Source organism: Rhinoderma darwinii, chromosome 9, assembly GCF_050947455.1.
Source record: "Rhinoderma darwinii isolate aRhiDar2 chromosome 9, aRhiDar2.hap1, whole genome shotgun sequence".
NCBI lineage: Eukaryota > Metazoa > Chordata > Amphibia > Anura > Rhinodermatidae > Rhinoderma > Rhinoderma darwinii.
The window spans coordinates 28,247,711-28,270,643 of record NC_134695.1 but is presented as its reverse complement, the minus strand read 5'-3'; the positions used below and the strand labels follow the sequence as shown (position 1 = coordinate 28,270,643).

At 41.8% G+C, this 22,933-nt stretch overlaps 1 protein-coding gene across 2 annotated transcripts in view; it reads right to left on the bottom strand.

Moving 5' to 3' along the window:
* Positions 1–7,939: 7,939 nt before the first annotated feature.
* The window catches only part of CCS (copper chaperone for superoxide dismutase), a 38,038-nt gene continuing 23,044 nt past the window's right edge, over positions 7,940–22,933 (bottom strand). For both annotated transcript variants that reach the window (XM_075837429.1, XM_075837431.1), the window contains exons 6-8: positions 14,156–14,233; positions 12,964–13,067; positions 7,940–8,693 (exon numbers count right to left, since the gene is read on the bottom strand). In XM_075837429.1, coding sequence (XP_075693544.1) covers positions 8,540–8,693; positions 12,964–13,067; positions 14,156–14,233 — 336 coding nt within the window. In that variant the 3' untranslated portion in view covers positions 7,940–8,539. The remainder of the gene's footprint in view (positions 8,694–12,963; positions 13,068–14,155; positions 14,234–22,933) is intronic.

Below are 22,933 nucleotides of genomic sequence, written 5' to 3'. Positions count from 1 at the left end.
TTTATTTAGACAAATTGGGGCATGTCCTACTGAAGGGGTGTGTTATACCAAGGGATTACAGAAAAAGAAAGTATCGCCCTCAAGCGACAAGCCTAATTTCCCAGCTACCTAACAATTGATAGATTAAAAGTATTGCTTTATTGGCTACTTATAGCAAGACGAACACACACACAGATTTAAAATTCTCACTACCAGGAGACCGGGTAACAGTATCTTGCCTTTGGTACAGGCATAAGGCAGCTACCGATAGGGTACGCATTGACAATTGTAAAGTTAAATTGCTCAAAAAAGTCAACTAAATAGGTAGCAAGGTGAAACCGGTCAGTGGTAGGAATTAAAAAGATTTAGCAAGCCCCCCCGACATGTTTCGCTACGGAGTAGCGTCCTCAGGGGTACACGGGGCTAATGGCGACGCGGCGAGACGGAAGCTCTTGATATGGGCCAGTAGCTGACGTATAGTGGAGGTGTGTCAGCATAAGAGCCAATCCTGTCAAAGGAAACATGTCCGTAGCGTGAAGAGGGAGAACCAACAAATAAGAAACTGTATAAGGTTGACCAATAGCGCGAGGGCTAGGGCGCAGGCGCAGAAACACAAAATCGGACTTAGTCTGAGTGTGTCACGCCAGGTATAACAGCGCCAGCCAACGCATGCGCAGATGCCACTAACAGGGACTCAGAGGAGGAATACAAGTTCCCATCAGTTAACAACAGAGGTGGCACAAGCGCAGGTGACAGTATATGTTATATGAAAATAATTAGTAAGTAAATATATAAGTGAGTAGAATTAAGGCACTGGCGAAACGAATACTGTTAAATTTTATGTATATGTAATAAACCAAATGGAAGATAAGTGAGGCATGCAAGAAATTGCACGGCTCGTAGGCGCATGCGCAGAACAGCTGTTTCGTAAGACAACCAAAAAAATAACACATATAATGAATGACAGAAAAATAAAAATAAAAAAATAAATTATTATCATATAGCATTAGAAAATTAAAAAATCCCCATAATCCCCACGCCACCAAAATGACAGGAATGCATCAACTTATAAAAAGTGTAATGCATAGATCCACCTATTCCGGCATAATATGGAAGGTCCACATTCAAGAGAGATACGTCCATACATAAATAAAGGGGCGGTAAGTACCGTCCCCTAACGGAATAATTCCTGATATGTCGCCATAGTTGTATAGTACTCGTCAAGGAGATAGATTAAGTAAACATATATGTAAGATCCCAGAATAATTTATATGGGGTCAGAAGTATAATCACAAAAATATTACGATACCTTGAAAAGGATATGGCAGGGAAAGAAACTTCAAGGTATAAAGTAGAAAAAACCGTATCAATAAAGTATCCATTATACCTTACTGATGACAGAATAAGTACCAAGAGGCTCATAGGAAGGCACTAAAAGTAAAACCCTCGTTAAGACCCCTTGGAGACATGGTATTAAGGCGATAAATCCACCGCGCTTCCTCCTGTAGGAGTCTGCGGTCCAGGTTACCTGCTCTGGGGCCCATTTTAATCTGGGTAACCCCCCAGAATTTAAGCAGCCCTGAATTACCCCCATGGTACTCATGGGTATGTCTAGAGAGGGTAGTGTCCTCCTTGAGCCTGATGGTACTGAGATGTCTGGATATGCGTCTTCTTAATTCTTGCACTGTTTTTCCCACATACAGCTTGGGACATGGGCATCTAGCAATGTAGACAACCCCTTTGCTCTGACAGTTAAGAAATTGTTTCACTGAATAGGTTTTGCCATCGGTAGGATTAATGAACTCCTTAACGGTGGGCATATAAGAACAGAAAGAGCACCTACCGCAGGGATGAAAACCCTTTACTGACGATGCAAGCCATGTAGATGGAGTACTTGTTATAGTTGAATAATGGCTATGTACTAAAAGGTCACGTAAGTTTCTACCCCTGCGGTAGGTAATACTAGGACTCTCAGAGATAGCCCCCTCCAAATCTGGGTCAGCAATAAGTATATCCCAATGCTTCCGTAGGATTTGGGAAACTTGAGGTGAACATACATCAAAAGTGCCAATGCAACGAATGGCACTGGATGATCCCGTCTTAGCAACTATAGTTTCCTTATTGGACAGAAGATCAGTTCGCCGAGCAGCCCTTGCCCTTGCGTAGGCCCTATGCAAACATTTCTTAGGGTATCCTCGTGCTCTAAATTTATGAAATAATTTATCACACTCCAGTTGGAATGATGCTTCACTGGAGCAGTTCCGTTTCGCTCTCAGGTATTGGCCTATAGGTATCCCTTTCTTAAGGGCTGGAGGATGGTAACTTTCCCAATGTAAATAGTTATTAGTAGCTGTGGCCTTTCGGAATATGTCAGTTTGGACACCGCCACCAGGATCCAAAGAGATCTTAAGGTCAAGGAAATTAATGGCATGGTCATGTATCTCATAAGTGAACCTCATGCCTATATGGTTCGTGTTGAGTATAGACATAAAGTCAGTGAAAGTTTTTTTGCCTATACCTTCTGCATCCTCTTTAACATCGATACCAAATACTATGAATACTCCGATCAGTCATATACAATCACGGATAAATCTGAATCAGAACCCAGGGGACAATATGGCCAATTCTGTCACTGGCCCCCGGGCTATTTTTCCTTTTTTAGGCCCACCCAGCCTAAACTGGGGGACCAAACCTTAATATCAAACACATATTTGTCTACGGAACTGCTCCAGTGAAGCATCATTCCAACTGGAGTGTGATAAATTATTACATAGCCATTATTCAACTATAACAAGTACTCCATCTACATGGCTTGCATAGTCAGTAAAGGGTTTTCATCCCTGCGGTAGGTGCTCTTTCTGTTCTTATATGCCCACCGTTAAGGAGTTCATTAATCCTACCGATGGCAAAACCTATTCAGTGAAACAATTTCTTAACTGTCAGAGCAAAGGGGTTGTCTACATTGCTAGATGCCCATGTCCCAAGCTGTATGTGGGAAAAACAGTGCAAGAATTAAGAAGACGCATATCCAGACATCTCAGTACCATCAGGCTCAAGGAGGACACTACCCTCTCTAGACATACCCATGAGTACCATGGGGGTAATTCAGGGCTGCTTAAATTCTGGGGGGTTACCCAGATTAAAATGGGCCCCAGAGCAGGTAACCTGGACCGCAGACTCCTACAGGAGGAAGCGCGGTGGATTTATCGCCTTAATACCATGTCTCCAAGGGGTCTTAACGAGGGTTTTACTTTTAGTGCCTTCCTATGAGCCTCTTGGTACTTATTCTGTCATCAGTAAGGTATAATGGATACTTTATTGATACGGTTTTTTCTACTTTATACCTTGAAGTTTCTTTCCCTGCCATATCCTTTTCAAGGTATCGTAATATTTTTGTGATTATACTTCTGACCCCATATAAATTATTCTGGGATCTTACATATATGTTTACTTAATCTATCTCCTTGACGAGTACTATACAACTATGGCGACATATCAGGAATTATTCCGTTAGGGGACGGTACTTACCGCCCCTTTATTTATGTATGGACGTATCTCTCTTGAATGTGGACCTTCCATATTATGCCGGAATAGGTGGATCTATGCATTACACTTTTTATAAGTTGATGCATTCCTGTCATTTTGGTGGCGTGGGGATTATGGGGATTTTTTAATTTTCTAATGCTATATGATAATAATTTATTTTTTTTTTATTTATTTTTTTCTGTCATTCATTATATGTGTTATTTTTTTGGTTGTCTTACGAAACAGCTGTTCTGCGCATGCGCCTACGAGCCGTGCAATTTCTTGCATGCCTCACTTATCTTCCATTTGGTTTATTACATATACATAAAATTTAACAGTATTCGTTTCGCCAGTGCCTTAATTCTACTCACTTATATATTTACTTACTAATTATTTTCATATAACATATACTGTCACCTGCGCTTGTGCCACCTCTGTTGTTAACTGATGGGAACTTGTATTCCTCCTCTGAGTCCCTGTTAGTGGCATCTGCGCATGCGTTGGCTGGCGCTGTTATACCTGGCGTGACACACTCAGACTAAGTCCGATTTTGTGTTTCTGCGCCTGCGCCCTAGCCCTCGCGCTATTGGTCAACCTTATACAGTTTCTTATTTGTTGGTTCTCCCTCTTCACGCTACGGACATGTTTCCTTTGACAGGATTGGCTCTTATGCTGACACACCTCCACTATACGTCAGCTACTGGCCCATATCAAGAGCTTCCGTCTCGCCGCGTCGCCATTAGCCCCGTGTACCCCTGAGGACGCTACTCCGTAGCGAAACATGTCGGGGGGGCTTGCTAAATCTTTTTAATTCCTACCACTGACCGGTTTCACCTTGCTACCTATTTAGTTGACTTTTTTGAGCAATTTAACTTTACAATTGTCAATGCGTACCCTATCGGTAGCTGCCTTATGCCTGTACCAAAGGCAAGATACTGTTACCCGGTCTCCTGGTAGTGAGAATTTTAAATCTGTGTGTGTGTTCGTCTTGCTATAAGTAGCCAATAAAGCAATACTTTTAATCTATCAATTGTTAGGTAGCTGGGAAATTAGGCTTGTCGCTTGAGGGCGATACTTTCTTTTTCTGTAATCCATTAGTGTGCCTGCCAGCTACCTGGGGTCTCTCTCATCCCTTTGTGTTATACCAAGGGGCACAGCTTTATCCCCAAAAAATGTTCATACAAATAAACAATGTTGAAAAAAATCTGTCATTATTTAGTATATGCCGATTAGTTAAATCTAAGGGATTGATATGAAGTAACATGTAGGGCTAAATAAAGTGTCCCACGACCCAACAAATCTGATAGAGGCCACAGCGCTATATATACACTGCGGACACTTTTAGGGCTTGTCCACACGTAACGGAATTGCTGCGTATTTTCAGTCTGGAATTGCGGACGGAAAATGCACAGCAGAATGCAGTAGCAGCAAAGTGGGTGGGATTTTACAAATCTCATCCACACGCTGCGTAAATTTTTCGTACTGCAGTATGTGAATCCCTGCGGCGGAAAGTAGATTGAATGGCTGCGTATTATTTTCTGTGGTAAAAAACGCGTGTTTTTTCCGCAGCGGGATGTCTGCTAGTTTTAAAGGAAATGCTGCAGAAATTTTCTGCAGCATTTATCTCTTACTGTTTATCTCTCCACTGCAGCACTTCCAGCTACCTGCAGCACAGCCCTATTCACTTTCCAGGAAAACTGTTCATTTTGAAGTTTCTCAATGTCTATAACACATAGGGTAAGGGAATAAGGAAAACATTGCCAAATGGGTGAGGTTAAGGGGTTGTACAAGATTAGTAAAACATGACTGCTTTCTTTCAAAAACAGCACCACACCTATCAACAGGTTATGCGTTGTATTGCAATTTGTAGAAGAAAGAAGGTAATAACTGTTTTGGTTAGGCTCCATGCACACGACTGTATTTTTGATTCATAATTACGGACCCATTCATTTCTATTGGCCACGGACACCTTTCAGTATTTTTACTAATGGGTGTACGTGCTGAACAAAATTATAGAACCTGTCCTATTCTTGTCCGTAATTACGGCACGGACTCTCCCATAGAAGCCTTGCTATGCAACATGCTGATGACATCATTAGCCTCCTCCCTTTTTTTTTTTACGGATCTGTATATACGGATGGAATACGGACCGTATTTACAGACAGTATTTCGGGATAGATGAAAATACGGTCGTGTGCATGGGGCCTTAAAGAGGCTCTGTCACCAGATTTTGCAACCCCTATCTGCTATTGCAGCAGATCGGCGCTGCAATGTAGATTACAGTAACGTTTTTATTTTTAAAACACGAGCATTTTTGGCCAAGTTATGACCATTTTTGTATTTATGCAAATGGGGCTTGCAAAAGTCCAAGAACACGCTCTGTGTCTGCACTGCCAGAAGCTGGGCGTTCTGAAGAGAAGTGGATGATACTTCTCGTCAGAACGCCCAGCTAGTAAAAGTAGTAAAAACGCCCCGATGTACGCACATAATACACGCCCACTTGGACTTTTACTTTTAAACACACCCACTTGGACTTTTGCAAGCCTCATTTGCATAAATACAAAAATGGTCATAACTTGGCCAAAAATGCTCGTTTTTAAAAAATAAAAACGTTACTGTAATCTACATTGCAGCGCCTATCTGATGCAATAGCAGATAGGGGTTGCAAAATCTGGTGACAGAGCCTCTTTAAAGAATGTAACCATGTTACAACTAATCTTTGATGCAGAAAATCCTACCTGGTAAATTATACAACGCTACGATTTGCATTCCCTGTGATGTGATAAAAAGGGGGTCCCCCCACTTTTAGCTTTGAATTCCACGATCAGCGTTGATCGCAGCATTCAAGGGGTTGAAAGCGGAGATCAGAGGTTTCTCTGATGTCCGCCGTTAGAGCGGGGCTGTGGCTGTGTATTACATCCGTTGCCCTGCTCCTGTTCGCACGAGCACACTTGTTGTTCCCGCGCGATCAACAGGATGAGTATTCTCGTCCTTATGAGGAAAGGTGATGAAAGATTAAAAGGAGATCGGAAACCTCTTTTCAAGCAGAGAGGACAATTTACGCTCTGTATGATAGCTACACCCATAAAAGATTTCTGCATAAATCGTATTTAGCATATCAAACCCTCCTGGTTAATAAAAATGCTCATCAGGATGATGGATATGTCCCATACAACATCCTTCAAAAAGAACAGCTATATAAAAAAATTGGAACCTGAGTCATAAATAAATAGCGCCATATGCCCAGACCTACAAACTAATAGGTACATGTGACACAGGGGATGAGAGGTACTAGGTCATCATTTATAAGGCGCGTGCTGTAAGGTTGTCCTTACTCTAGATACTACAAAGGTCCTCGATATTGGCCGTGAAACCGAGCGCCGATAGACAAGGCAGCTCGTTGATCGGTGCTCGTTTGCTCCAAACAAAAGGAGCAATGATCAGCAATTTATGAGGATGAGGGGTCGTTACTTCGATCGCTCCTCCCTATCTATCATGAAGGCAGCACATCTCCCTGATTACACAGGGAGATGTGCTGCCGACAATGATAATATTTCTTGCTGCATAAACGACACAAATCAGCAGACGAACGAGCGTTTGCTCATTCATCGGCAGATCGTTGCCCTGTTTACACAGGGCAATGATTGGCCCAGGTAAAAGGGCCCTTAGAGAAGGTTCCTTAGGGATAGTGAAAGGCAGCACAAGACAGCCAGTGCCACCACCAGCACTCCTTAAAGTGAGAAATAAACGGATATGTATGCACACAAGACATACAAGAGATAGGGATCAGTCTAAGATACCCAATAGCCAGCTTGTCCTAAATGTAGCAACTAAACTCAGCTGCACATTAAGTCTCTTAAGTGCTACCGTATCTAGTCTGTAAATCCAGTTTCTCTTTGGAGCATTTTCCTCTCCCAATTACCCCCTCTAAGGGTAGTTCTCACCAAATAAATAGCAGCTCCATTATGTTGCATATTCACATGTCTTGAAACAGCAGTGTCACATGAGTTGTTATCAAGCTACTTAGTCACCAATTCTCTGGCAAAATTCACTGACCGTCTTTCCTACATATTCAATGCCACATATGAAGGCTGCTTTATAAATCCCACCTAGTGATCTACAATCAATGAAATCAGCAATCTTGTATGTCTCTTTTATAGGAGAAAACCAATGTATTGCATAAAACTACAGGGAACACATCCACTGCACCTAAAATTGATGTTTCTATCCAGCCATGTCCCTTCTTTGGCAGCTGGGGTGAAGTAGATATGCACGTGCCTATCTCAAAGGGAACAACCCTCCTAAAGGTAACTCTGGGGCTAGGGACCTATTACATTCCTATATTGTTCCCATGGAATTTCTTTAGGTTCTTTATAATCTTTCCTCATTTATAAGCAAATGCACTGTAATGTTGATCACAAATGGTCAAGACATATAAATGCTTATAATTTTATTATTCTTATAAATTTCTATAAAGATGTTTTTTTAATTTCCAAGACAAAAACAAACACAAAATCATAAATGTTTGTTTTACAGATTAGATGTACTGCATTTTTAATAATCTGAAATGTCAAATCCTTAGAAATTCTTTCAATCAGTGTTGTTCTTTGGTTTACAAAAAAATCATCCAAGTGCTTGCAGCATAGAAAAGCTATATACTTAATGAGATCTGATGCTATCTTCCCTACCTGACATTCTGAATTAGCGATACATTACCATGAAAGAAATCATGTTTTCAATACAATTTTACAGTCTAAAAATGCATTTTATTTTTAGATCATTCAATTGGTCTATTTTACCCAATTGTGCAATACATTTCTTGTACAGAGGTGCCACCTATTTAAAGCAAAGTGAGGTGACTTTCTTAACCTCTTTATGCCAACAAGAGTGTGGCACTCTTATAAGGCACACATATCACCAAGTACTAAAAAAGCTGGAAGGAGTACTTGCATAATATCTGCCATATATGCAGGATAAGAGAGCAAGGAACCACTGTGATTAGATTATTCCAGTTAGCAAGACAGAGCTGGTGGCACTACAATTGCGCGTGGGTAGTGTGTCCTTTTTTCCGTTCTTGGCCAGCGATAGGACAGTTTCTTTCTTCCCATATGGTTATGCCATCACAAGAACAAATTTGTTTTGCGTTCTCAAAGAGGCCTGCAGAGCGAGCAATGATTCCACAAGCCAACCTGTGAAAGAGGATTTTGTAAAAGTTAAAGGGTCACACCAGTAAAAACTTTATTTATTTTAGAGAGTCATGGAGCTTTACAAGCCCCCAAAGTTGAATTTACCTGAATGATACAGAGATCCCCTGGTGTCCCCTACTAGGCCGCAGCTTAAAAGGGGTTGTCCACGATCGGTCAACTGATGACCTATCCCCAGGAAAGGTCATCGGTATATGATCGGTGTGAGTCAGACACTCAAACCTCGCACCGATCCGCCACTCCGGCTGCCTCCGGGCGCCAGTTGTTTTGAACGGCATGCAGTAGTTGGAGTCGGAAGCAGACAAAGTGAATAGGAGCAGAGCTGCAGTTCTGTAGAACGGCCGCTGTGCAGTTATTGGAGCTATTTGCTTCCGACTCCAACTACTGCATACCATTCAAAACATCCGGTGCCCAGAGGGAGCCGGAGTGGCGGATCGGTGTGGGGTCCGGGTGTTGTGGACAACCCCTTTAAGCCTGTGCTTGCCATAACAATAGAGCAGTGCATACTGAGACACTTAAAAGTCAGTATAGGAAACAAACAGAGCCACATAATTTTGCAATAAAAGCTATCCCCCTGCAGGATACTAAAAAGACACCAGCGATGATAGGACTTGGATAATGTTAAGACGATGCATAAATCACTCATGTTTTCTGTCAGTCGGACTCCATGACGCATCATTTCTAACTGACAGTTTCATTTTCATAATTGAGCAACTGCTCACTAATATCTATGTAAGGAGAGGTAATTACATGCAGCGGACTCAATGGCATCGAGTCATTGAGATAGAAGCAGCTGCAATGTAGGAAGTTTGTAGTAACCGCAAATAACAGGAAGTACAAAGACTATACAATGTAAAAGTAAGGAACATGTAAAGGGAAGTGTTTTATATATTTCTATCTATATACATGTGAGTGTAGAAATATATAGATTTGTCCCTCCAGAAAGGTGTATACCCATTCCATGAGGCCCAGGCCCCTCCCTTTCACGTGCATGAGCCTGTGAGGTCACACAGGTGTGCACGGGGATGTTTAAAAGGACAAACGTTCCCAAAGCTCACTCTCTCTTGTTCCTGCTCCCCAACTCCACTAAGGGTCTCCTCTTCCCTCCTGGCCTGCTCATGGCCCTTGCTGAGAGACCACACCAACTTGTACCACATGGACTGCTAAGTATCCACGTGTAGCAGCAGCTACACGTTATGCTCTCCCCCTCCTTACTTTAACCCTTTCCTAAGTTAACCCTTTATCCTCCTGCTGTCCCTGGTAACCCTTGCTATTAACCCTTAGAGTATAGGGAAAGCTATATTAGGAGGGAGTGATACAGAAATAGTGAGCGTGTATTGGATTGTAACGTAACTGTATTCATGTGTATGTTTAGGTATGTGGGTGGAGGCATAACATAGGATACCGTGTTTATACTGTATAGTGTGAGTATACTCAGTATATATTAACGTGTTATGTGTATTCGGGTATACTGATACTATACTGTGATCAGTTACTGTGTTCTGTGTTTGGTTTGGTGTATTTTATATGTAAGTGTGATAATTGTTAGTAATAAATATTACCCTTTATTTACTATACAATTGTATTTATTGTACGGTCCTATTCCGTAGAAGCAAAGCAAAGCAATTAGATCGACGTTAGTATAAGGAAAAGGTAGGGGAACTAGGCATAACCCTAGTAACCCTGATTATAAAGGCGGTAGTAATAGTGGGCGACCAAGTAGGTGAAACCCAGCTATTATACCAGCCCTTGTACACACGTGGGTGAGTGTGTAGTAAGAAAGTGAGCATATATATATATATATATATATATATATATATATATATATATATATTATATTTATATATTATATATGAGCCCTTTTACATTTGGCGAGCCAGCCAGGAGGCTATATGTGTATATATATTATATTTATATATTATATTTAGCCCTTTTACAGAACACATAAAAACACTTGGCTTATTTTTCATTTTTGACTGGAGTGTAACTGTACACCCAATTATAAGCAAAACAATAGAACTCAACTTGGGGTCTATTCACAATGGTCATATGTGCCAGGGAAATGTTCCTGGAGCATATGCAAAAGATATAAATAGACCCCTATGGAAATGATGGATGCTAAAGGAGTGTCTTTTTGCCATCCGCCGGTCTGCTATAAAAGTTAGTATTCCTATTTTATAAAAAAATAAATATACTGGTGGCCTATGGTCGACGTATTTAAATGTATGGTATTTCCTGACGTATATGTCAAACAAATGTGAATAGAGCTTAAAGGCCACTTTCACACAGGCGTATTTTGAATTAGTATTTGTAAGCTAAAACCATGAGTCAAACGAATTACTTTACTGTCCGAACCATATGGAGATGGAAAACGCTCCTACAGGATTAGGTAAAGGCTCAAAGAATGGATAGATTTAAGAAAGGGTTAGACATCAATAATATAGAAGGTTAATGGTATTAATGTAGAATGTCGATCCAGGGATCTGTCCAATTGGCAGCAGGGTTCTGGAAGAAATTATATCTCCTCTCATATTCAGGCACTGAAAGAGTTAAACCTGCACCATGTGGTGACCACCACTGGAGGGGCTCTGCTAAATTTAGAAGCATACTGGATATTTGCTTTGTAGACACGCTCCCCTGTGGGACTAAACCTCCGACATGACTTAATTTTTATTTAAACTAAAATAGCCGCTCATCGCACTTTTATTTTAATATGCTTGTTCATTTATAAATGTTTTTTGTAAACCTTCACATACAGTTTCTGTTTAAAACCTTTACTAGAGCAAGGAAAAGACCTTAGTAGCGTCTTCAGAGTAGCCCCATTTGAACCCCTGAAGACGCTACGTCTGTAGCGATACATGTCAGGGGGGGCTCTTCCTGTTTTAATCTCAATGCTTAGCCAACAGCTAGAAACAAACCTATATATCGAGTTAGTACTTGACCGTAACACTTACACACCAGGTCATCCTGACCTAGCGCGTTTTTGGCAATGTGCCATACAAACCTCATACGGTCAGCTAGCGTTGGTTATTTTTAATTGTGTGGTTTTTGTTTAATTTAGAAATAATCAATAAAAGTTATTTTTTTAGCACTTACTCTGGTTAGTCAGCTGGAAATCAGAGCATCCTTTTGCCTAACCGCAAATTAGTTATATTTTGTGCGGTTTGAAAATTTGACCCATAATAATTCTGATTGGTCATCAAGAACAGATGTTGGTATGCTATGACCTAGGCCAGGCCCCTGTTATAACGGAAGCCACAGAGCAGTGCTGTATCTGTCGTACACTGGATAACACCGGCACCCTACGGACCCCAATGATTTATAATGGAGTCTGATCGGTTCCATTGTTTTGACAAGTAAAAATAGCGCTGCATGCATTGGAACTGTATGCCATTATTCCTATCAAATCTGATGCCTTTTGCAGAATGGAGCCTTCAGCACAAATTTGACCAGAGACTAATACAATACAAATAAAGTTTGTTAAATCCTACCTATATTGTAACAATAGTTATGAGGACGGCGATACCACCTGTGGACCTTCACAGGGACCCACTAGGTAGGGGACCACTGATATGGCAGCAGAGGTGATCGGCCAGATATTAAAGGGCCCCTGGTAATAACTCTGATAACATCAACTAGGGCTATCTGACACTTGTTGAATAACATGTTTCAGCAGTCCTAGTGATGCACACAGTGATAAGTGGGAGATCCATGTAACCTTGTGGAAAAAGTAGTAGGACGCCTGGAAAACAAATGAAGGGGCAGAGGTATAGATGTGGTGGAGGAAAAAGTGGTGCAGAACATTCATTGAGACCTCCCTTAGTTCAGAAAACTCAAACGAGGTAGAAAGAATAATCAGAGCATAGTTGCGTGTCTATAGAAAGTCACGATGTGGCTTTGCCGTGGATTTCACGCATTGCCATGCAGAGTGAAATCTGCAATGAAATCTACATCAAAATCTGCATGTTTGCCACATATTTCAGCCGATCTCAGCAGAAATTTACTGCTGCGCAGGAGTATAGCCATGGTGAATATCAGTTTACTAATGGGAGTTACCAATGTCACAACAGCGGAGCCATTGGTTGTAGACAACTGGTGCATGTAATGTTTACAGTATGTATGTGTGAGGATCTGAGTAAGACAAACCTATACATTGTGGCAGAGGGAAAGAAAAGAAAAGCAATAAACGTAAAAGTTAAAAAGAGTAAGATACACATTGGCATAAACCTGCACAGTATATTGTGAAACATCTTACCCTTTGCCTGAGTTGCCTGTAACTTTAGATAAATGGTGAGTCCCGTATCCAAAGTCATCTTCCCCTTCATCCACAACTAAAGAACGACCTATGATGTCCCATACCTTTGAAGGAATGATAAGAGTTAAAGAAATACAATAGCAACAACTCATAAAATAGTGTATATTACTGGTGGATCATACATAAACTTACCTATTTTGTAGATATAGGGAGACTACCCTTCATGAATCGTGATAATTTCTGAATTAACATATCTTGACCCAATATTGACCCAAGTGTTGGGCATCACTGTTACTAATCTCTTTCAGAAGTTGCTAAAAAATGTGCTCATGGATGCATACAGGTAGCGCAAAAGTGGAGGACTGCTATGCTCTTGCACCAAGTAGTTTTTCCATAGGGTAAATAATGCCGTAGTGATATCTACCTGAATCTGTATTGATACCCAAGGTTTTCATATTTTCTCATATCAATCGCGAGTATGTTTCAATATTATCTCAGATTTTCAGCATTATTCTTCATTATAACATAATACTAGAATTACCAGCCTGGTTCTGTCCTTTTACCACAATTAGGGCCCTCTCTGAACTCAACACTTCCCCCGTCAGATAGGCACCATGTCAACAAGTGTGTAGATTACATATTTTTTATGGATGTGGTCACTTGTTTATATAATTGATTACCCCTTTTTAATTTTTTCTTCTTCTATATAAACATCTCACAATACATTGCATATGCTTGGTTTGTTATTGCGGTCTTTCAATAAAGACTATGGAAATAAAAAACAGCAGTGTATAATGACAGTTACTAAACAGAACAATGTGCACACTATAGATCAGACTAATTAAAGGGGTCCTAAACCTTTTTATACATAAAGCTGTTTAGTCTTAAAAAATAAAAATACTTTCAGAGAAAAAGTGGTCTTGTGATCCATAGAAACAAACTGGAGTCCATTATTACTTTTTGCAGTAAAGCTCAGAAAATAAAATCTGATTGCTGACAAGGTGCTGTAGACAGCAAGGCCACTTTTTCCAAGAGAGCTTTGATATGAGACCCTTTATATGACAAAAAAAAATAGGTGTTATTTGTTTTCAGTACGCATAACAAGTATATAGGTATATATTAATAAAAGCACACAGCAAAGCTAAATGCCATAAAAAAAATAATAAAACTTGAGCAAAAGCGTCTCTCTCACCTTTACCCGATTATTCTCAATCCTAAATGTCGCTCGACCATCATCACAAGCCAAGATATTCCCCAGGTCACCGACATGCTATACAACAGAAAAGGGCAAAAGACTGTAAAAAAAAAACAAACCACGATTTTTCTCGTTGAATCTATTGGGGGATACAGCATCATGGGTAGATGCTCCTGCCACTAGGAGGCGTCATTAGGTTAGAAAGAGTCTTAGCTCCACCCAGGCAGGCCATACCCTTCCCACAGACACAGGCTAATTCAGTTCGTATTCTTTTTTTCCTGCAGTTTTTGCACAAACATGTCGACAGTCCCAAGAGAAAATCAAACGGAACTACAGGTCACGGGCTGTGAAAGTGATTAAAATATGTTTGTCTTTTCAATCCCGTGTTACCTGCCTCAATCTTGGAATAAAGATTCCAAATGCAAATGGTGAGTGCCGTGCGGTCTTCTTTTCTACATGTTGTCATTTGTTTAACCCCTTCCCGACCGCCCACAGTATATTCACGTCGGCGCTTGCTGGGCTCTGTGCAGCGCCGACGTGAATTCACGGTGGGTGTTAAAAGCGCGATCCGGGTGTCTCAGAGTAGCGCTGACACCCGGATCGCGCTGTTACCCCCTGCCTCTAGTCCCGGAGACATGACCGGGACCTAATTGGTTCAGGTCCCGGTCATGTGATCGCATGGAAAGTTTGTTGTAGCAACGAACTGGAAAGTTTGTTACTACAACAAACTTTCCGGGGACCAATTGCAGGTGCTGCAATCGGCTATAAGGCAAAACCGGAGGCCATACAACAGCCCCGGGTCTGCCATGCACAGCAGCCTATGAGAACCAGCCGAAGGCCGCTCCTCATAAGCTTCCTGTTAGTGTGACTCTCAGCCTCACACTGACAGTTTATAATACGTTACACTGCCTAGGTAGTGTAATGTATTATAGCAGCTATCAGTGCTGCAGGTTTTCAAGTAAAACAAGTTAAAAAAAAAAAAAAAAAAAAGTAATAAAAATGTTTTAGAAAAGTGTCAAAATAAGTTATAAGTTATAAGTTACAAAAACAAAAAATGCTTTTTTTCCCCCTATAATAAGTCTTTTATTATAGGAAAAAAATGAAAATGTTCAAAAAAGTACACATATTTGGTATCACGGCGTTCATAACGACCCCAACTATAAAACTAGATTATTTTTCCCGCACGGTGAACAGCGCAAAAAAAATAATAATTAAAAAAACAATGTCAGAATCACTATTTTCTTGGTCATCAACCCTCCAAAAATATAGAAAAAAAAGTGATCAAAAACCCACATGTACCCTAAAATAGTACCAATAAAAACTACAACCCGTCCCGCAAAAAAAACAAGCCCTTACACAGCTTTTTTGACTGAAAAATAAAAAAGTTATGGCTCTCAGAATATGGTCACACAAAAAATAAATACATTTTATCGAAAAGTGATTTTATTGCGCAAACGCCACAAAACATAAAAAAATTATATACATCTGGTATTGCCGTAATTGTATCGACCCGCAGAATAAAGTAAAATTTCATTTATAGCGCACGGTGAAAAGTGTAAAAAAAAAAAAGACAAAAAAAACAATTCTCAGAATATGTTTTTTTTGTCACTTTGCTTGCTAAAAAATTGCATGTACCCTAAAATGGTACCAGTGAAAACGACAGATTGTCCTGCAACAAATAAGCCCTCGTACGGCTCCGGTGAAGAAAAAAATAAAAAAAAGTTCTGGCTCTCAGAATATAGCGACAGAAATTGTGCAGTGTCCAAAAGCGGATAAGATCGGGCTCCATTTATCAGTGCGACATTGGCCACATATCTGCGGATTATTATTTATTTACCGAATTATTATACCCTCTTATTATGTCCTGATGTACTCTGCCCAATTTAGACATACCCCCACATCACAAACTGAAATACCAGCAAAACCCCAAACAGAACAGTTACCAAGCAAACTCTGCGCTCCAAAAGCCAAATGGCGCTCCCTCCCTTCTGAGCCCCACAGCGTGCCCAAACACCAGCTTACGTCCACATATATGATCTTTTATATCCGGGAGAACCCGCTCAACATTGTACAAGGTATTTGTCTTCAGTGGCACAAACTGGGCAAAACATATTGTGCATAAAAATGGCATATCAGTGGAAAGTTTTAATTTTCACTTTGCAACATCCGCTGCGCATTAACGCCTTCGCGCACCACGACTTAATAGAATGGCGTGGTGTGGGGGGTTATATATGGAGCGGGCTCATGCGCTGCGCCCACTCCATATTCTGCAGGTGTCTGCTGTGTATTACAGATGACACCCGGGACTAATGGACAGGAACAGCGATCGCGCTGTTACAGGAGCCTGTAAAAATGATATTATACTGCAATACATTAGTACTGCAGTGTATTGTACCAGCGACCTAATGATCGCTCGTTCCAGTCCCCTAAAGGGACTTTTGGGAGGTTTCCACTGTTTTGGTACCTCAGGGGCTTTGCAAATGCGACATAACACCCGAAAACCATTCCAGCTAAATTTGAGCTCCAAAAGCCAAATATTGTTCCTTCCCTTCTGAGTCTTGCCTTGGGTTTATTACCACATATGGCGTCAGGACAAATTGCTTTACAAATTTTGGGGTGATTTTTCTCCTTTATTCATTGTAAAAATTAAATATTTCTATGTTTTTTCAGAAAAAAGTAGATTTTCATTTTCACGGCCTAACTCCACTAAATTCAGCAAAAAAACTGTGGGGGTCAAAATGCTAATTATACCCCTAGAAAAATACCTTGAGGGGTGTAGTCTACAAAATGGGGTCACTTTTGGGGGGTTTCCACCGTTTTGCTCCCTCCAGGGCATTGCAAACGCGACATGGCACTGAAAACCAATCCAGCACAATCTGCGCTTCAAAATCCAAATGGCGCTCCTTCCCTTCAGAGCTCTGCCGTGGGTCCAAACAGCAGTTTAGTACCACATATGGGGTATTGCTGTAATCGGGAGAAGTAGCTTTACAAGTTTTGGGGTGCTTTTTATTCTTTATTCCTTGCAAATATTTTTTTTATATTTTTTCAGAAAAAAAGTAGATTTTCACTTTCACAGGCAAACTTCAATAAATATAGCAGAAGACCTGTGGGGTCAAGATGCTAACTATACCCCTAGATAAATTCCTTGAGGTGTGCAGTTTCCAAAACCGTGTCACTTTTGGGGGATTTCCACTGTTTTGGCACCACAAGACCTCTTCAAACCCAACATGGTGCCTAAAATATATTCTAAAAAAAAAGGGAGGCCACAAAATCCACTAGGTGCTCCTTTGCTTCTGAGGCCGGTATTTCAGTCCATTATCATACTAGGGCCACATGTGGGATATTTCTAAAAACTGCAGAATCTGGGCAATAAATATTGTGTACCAGGAGACGCCTGACTTCAATGTCCATATATGGACAGTGAAGTTAGGGACTTCTCCTGGAGCGGAATCCCCGGCCACAGCTCCGGCAACGCTGTTGCCGGGGATTGGGGATTCCGCTCCTACAGTGAGCAAAAAAATAACCTCCTCCTCCTCACATGCACTTCGCACTGTGAGGAGGGGAAGAGAGCGAGCGGCAGAAAGCAGAAAGCTCGGCCGTCTCTCGGATCACATCCGAGTGACAGCCGTGCTTTACACGGCCCCATAGACTTCTATGGGAGCCGTGCGGCCGGGAGAACGGTCTAGAATAGGACATGTCCCATTTTTTGATACAGCTATGTCGACTCAAAAATAATTGATTTTTGTTTTTCACTTCCCGCCTTCCAAGAGCCATAACGTTTTTATTTTTCAGTCAATAGAGTGGTGTGAGAGCTGAAAAAAAACTATTTGCGGGCTGAAATTGAAAAAAAAAACTGATTCCTCCATTATTTTTTGGGGTTCTGTTTTTACGTCTTTCACCGTGTGGTAAAAACAACAACTTCACTTTATTCTGCAGCTCAATTAGATCACGGCGATTTTTTTATATTTTACTACTTTAAAAAAACTAAAACTTTTTGTTAAACAAAAAAAAATATAGTTTTGTTTCACCACATTCTGAGAGCCAGAACTTTTTTTTTTCCGTGCATTGAGCGACGAGAGGGATTATTTTTTGGGGGACAAGCTGTAGTTTTTATTGGAACAATCTGCTGGTACATATGACTTTTTGATCACTTTTTATTAAATCTTGTTTGGGAGCGAAGGTGACCAAAAAAACAGCGATTTTGGCGGTTTAAATTTTTTACAGTTCACCGTGCACGTTAAATAACGTTATATTGTAATAGTTCAGACTTTTACGGACGCAGCAATACCAATTTTGTTTACTTTATACAATACTTTAGAGGAAAAATGGGAAAAGTTTTTTTTTTTAAACTTTGACATAATTTTTTTTTTCACTACTAAAAACTTTACTTCACTTCTTTTTACACATTTTATTAGTCCCCCTAGGGGACTTGAATCAGCAATCGTTAGATCGCTGGTACAATATACTGCAATACTAATATTTTGCAGTATATCATAATTTTTTCAGGCATCTGCTTAACAAAGGGAGAGTGAAGACAGTCCTGGGGGCCTTCATTAGGCCCCTGGGCTGCCATAACAACCATCATCACCCCCCGACCTCCTTGCAGGGGGGGAGGCGATGAGCTGTCGGAGGGGCCCCCCTCTTTTCAATGCCTCAGATGCTGCGGTCGCGATTGACCACAGCATTTGAGGGGTTAAACAGCCAGGAACAGCGCGATCGCTGGTCTGGGCTATTAGTCCTGGGTGTCGCCGGTAAAACACAGCCGACACCCACAGCATATGGAGCGTGTTCAATACTTCTCCCCCTGCACCAGGACGTACCGGTGCGTTAAGACCTAAAGTAGGCTGTCACCAAGGGGTTAACCCCCCCCCCCCCCTGCTATTGACGTTAGACCTGTGTTTGTTAATCTGACTCCTCAAATGTTGGATAGTCCCCCCGATGTGTTGAAGGTTACAGGGACAGTGTAATAAGTACACTACAAAGTCGGACACGCAGTTTAAAAATGTTCTAAATCGGAAAGACCTCCTGTGTCACCACTGATTGAAAAGATGTTGCTCTAGGAGTGATGTGGAGACAACATAAGCATTGTGACTTGCTACATTTATATGAGCCATCAAGGCTAGGAAATATTTAAACCGATCTAGTTTTTGCCTGTCGGAGTCTACTGCAGGCTAGTAAATTTCTGAGGGTGGTAGCTCTTCTAAATCTCATCTTAGGCTATGTTCACACGGAGTATTTTGCCGCGTTTTTTGACGCGGAAACCGCGTCGCAAAACTCGGCAAAAACGGCCCGAGAACGCCTCCCATTGATTTCAATGGGAGGCGTCGGCGTCTTTTTCCCGCAAGCAGTAAAACTGCCTCGCAGAAAAAAGCAGCGACATGCCCTATCTTCGGGCGCTTCCGCCTCTGACCTCCCATTGACTTCAATGGGAGGCAGAGAAAGCGTATTTCGCGCTGTTTTATGCCCGCGGCGCTCAATGGCCGCGGGCGAAAAACGGCGCAAAAATCGCTGCGAAAATCGGCGTGCAGGGAGAGGAAAATCTGCCTCAAAATTCCAAACGGAATTTTGAGGCAGATATTCCTCCCCCAAAATACTCCGTGTGAACATAGCCTTAGGTTTATTGGGTAGAACGTCTTTGAGATGTGGGTTATTAAGTAGTACGTACCAATGTTTCCGCAATACTTCCTCACTTGATTTATGTCCAGAATGAACCCCTTAACGACCGGCGTATAGTGTTTTTACGTAGGCCGTTTGGGGTAGTTCTTCTGAAGCCTTTTCACGTCGGCACTTCAGAAGAACTTTTCCCGCATCGTGTGGGGTGCTGCTGAAGCCCGGGCTGTTGTGAACAGCCTTGGGCTTTAGGGCAACGATCGGAGACGACTAGCAGTGGCCCCCGATCATATTTAACCCCCTCAGATATGGCGTTCAATAGCGAGCACCGCATCTGAGTGATTTTAGAGGGAGGGAGCTTGTGCATCGCGGGGTGCCAATGGTTTCTATGGCAGCCTAACAAAGGCCCCCAGGTCGGGATTTAGTGATTGCCTGTTAGGCCATGCCAGAGGCATGGCCTAACCGATGCCTGTCAGTTTTACAGATGCCTGTCAGTGATCAAAAGATCGTACAGTAAAGTCCCCTAGTGGGACTAAAAAAAAAAAAAAAAAAAAAAAGTTAAATAAAGTTTGAAATAAATAAATGTCCCAAGAAAAATAATAAAATTAAAAACCCACTTTTTCCCTTTACAAAATACTTTATTATGAAAAAAAGTTACTCATATTTGCTATCGCCGCATCCGTATAAAACGGTTACATTATCTAACCCGCACGGTGAACGCCGTAAAAATAAAATGGAGAACAATGCCAGAATTGCTGTTTTCTGTTCATTCTACCTTCAAAAAAAAAATTTGATAAAAAGTGATCAAACAGTCGCATCTACTCCAAAATTGTAGCAATAAAAACTACAAAAGTCAGCCCTCATACAGCTGCATCGGTCAAAAAATAAAGAAAGTTATGGCTCTTAAAATATGGAGACCCAAAAAGAAATAATTTTGAAAAAAAACAAACAGTTTTTACTGTGTAAGGCCTCATTTACACGAGCGTATTATACGCGCGTGCGACGCGCGTGCTTTTCACGCGTGTCGTACGCACCTATAATAGTCTATGGGGCTGTTTAGACGATGCGTGAATTTTGCGCTGCGTGAGTGCGTTGCGTAAAACTCACGACATGTTCTATATTCTTGCGTTTTTCACGCAACACGCACCCATTGACTTCAATGGGTGCGTGAAAACAACGCATGCCACACGGACGGTCCTGCGTTGCATGCGCGAAAATCACGCAAGAGCTGTCAAAAGGATGAATGTAAACAGAAAAGCACCACGTGCTTTTCTGGTTACAAACATCCAAACGGAGTGTCAAATTAGAGATGAGCGCACCGAACTTCACCGGGTTCGGCCGAACTTATTTTGACCGAACCCGGCAAAAAATGTTCGGGTACGCGACGTCAGGAGACAGTCACTGCCCACGGTGCTCAAAGACTTAAACTGTTTCAGCACCATGGACAGTGACTTTCGATCACAATATACATATACGTGTAAAAAAAAACAGAAGTTCGGACTTACCGATAAGTCCCGGCTCCTTCCTCCAGTCCGACCTCCCGGGATGACAATTCAGGCCAAGTGACAGCTGCAGCCAAGCACAGGCTGCAGCCAATCACAGGCTGCAGCGGTCTCATGGCCTGCCGCGTCCTCCTGGGAGGTGGGGCCGGATGACAAGAGAGGGACGCGTCACCAAGGCAACGGCCGGGAGACCGGACTGGAGGAAGCAGACAGTTCATGGTAAGTTTGAACGTCTTTTTTTATTCACAGGTTGGTGTATATTGTGATCGGCATTCACTGTCGAGGGTGCTGAAAGAGTTACTGCCGATCAGTTAGCTCTTTCAGCACCTTGGACAGTGACGGGCGTCGACTACCTCATCTCTATGATGGCGGCTGCGTGAAAATCACGCAGCTGCGCATCATACACGGATGACACACGGAGCTGTCAAATGCCTTTTGCGCGCGCAAAACGCAGCGTTTTTTGCGCGCGCAAAACGCACACGCTCGTGTAAATCCGGCCTAAAAGTAGGAAAACATAAAAAAAACACTATATAAATTTGGTATTGCCGCAATCGTAATGACCCGTTGAATAAAGTTATGTTATTTATACCACACGGTAAACGGCATAAAAGATGCAAAAAAAATGGCGAAATTTCAGGTTTTTTCCAGTACCCCACTAAAAAAGTTACGGTAATGAATTAATTATTTGTACCCCAAAATGGTGTTATTATAAAATACAAATTTTTGCGCAAAAAAAACAAACAAATTCCTTATACAGCTATGTCGACGGAAAAATAAAAAAGTTATAGCTCTTAGAATGAGAGGACGATAAAACCTAAAAAATTGCTCAGTCATTAAGGTTTAATATACCTTTGGTACTAAGGGGTTAAAAGTAGTGATAAAATTATGTTGTTTTGTCATAAACTCAACATTAGTAGTTTTTGATGGTTGCTTATTTTGGATCACACAGTCCCTTTCTGAATACGTAGGGATGCCTTTTTAACCCCTTGACGCATTATCATGTACATGTATGTGATAAGTGTCAAATAAGTATGGAGGGCGGATCACGGGCTGAACGCGCGCCATACCCTGTGGTTGTCAGCTGTGTTTTACGGCTGACAGCCCAGACTAACGGCTGGGAACAGCCATCGTGCTGTTCCTGGCCGTTTAATCCCTCAAATGCTGCTGGTCATGGCAGCCCGGGGCCTAATGAAAGCCCCCAGGTCTGCTTTTTGTCTGCCTCTTAGGCTGGATTCACACGAACGTGGCGTTTTTGCGGACGCAAAAACGCGGCATTTTGCGCGCGCAAAAATCACTTGCCAGCTCCGTGTGTCATCCGTGTATGATGCGCGGCTGCGTGATTTTCGCGCAGCCGTCATCATAGAGATGATTCTAGCCGACGTCAGTCACTGTCCAGGGTGCTGAAAGAGTTAACTGATCGGCAGTAACTCTTTCAGCACCCTCGAAAGTGAATTCCGATCACCATATCTAGCAACCTGTTTAAAAAAAAAAAAGAGGTTCGTACTTACCGAGAACTTCCCGGCCGTTGCCTTGGTGACGCGTTATTGGTGACGCGCCCTTGGTGACGCGCCTCTCTTGACATCTGGCCCCACCTCCCTGGATGACGCGGCTGTCCATGTGACCGCTGCAGCCTGTGCTTGGCCTGTGATTGGCTGCAGCTGTC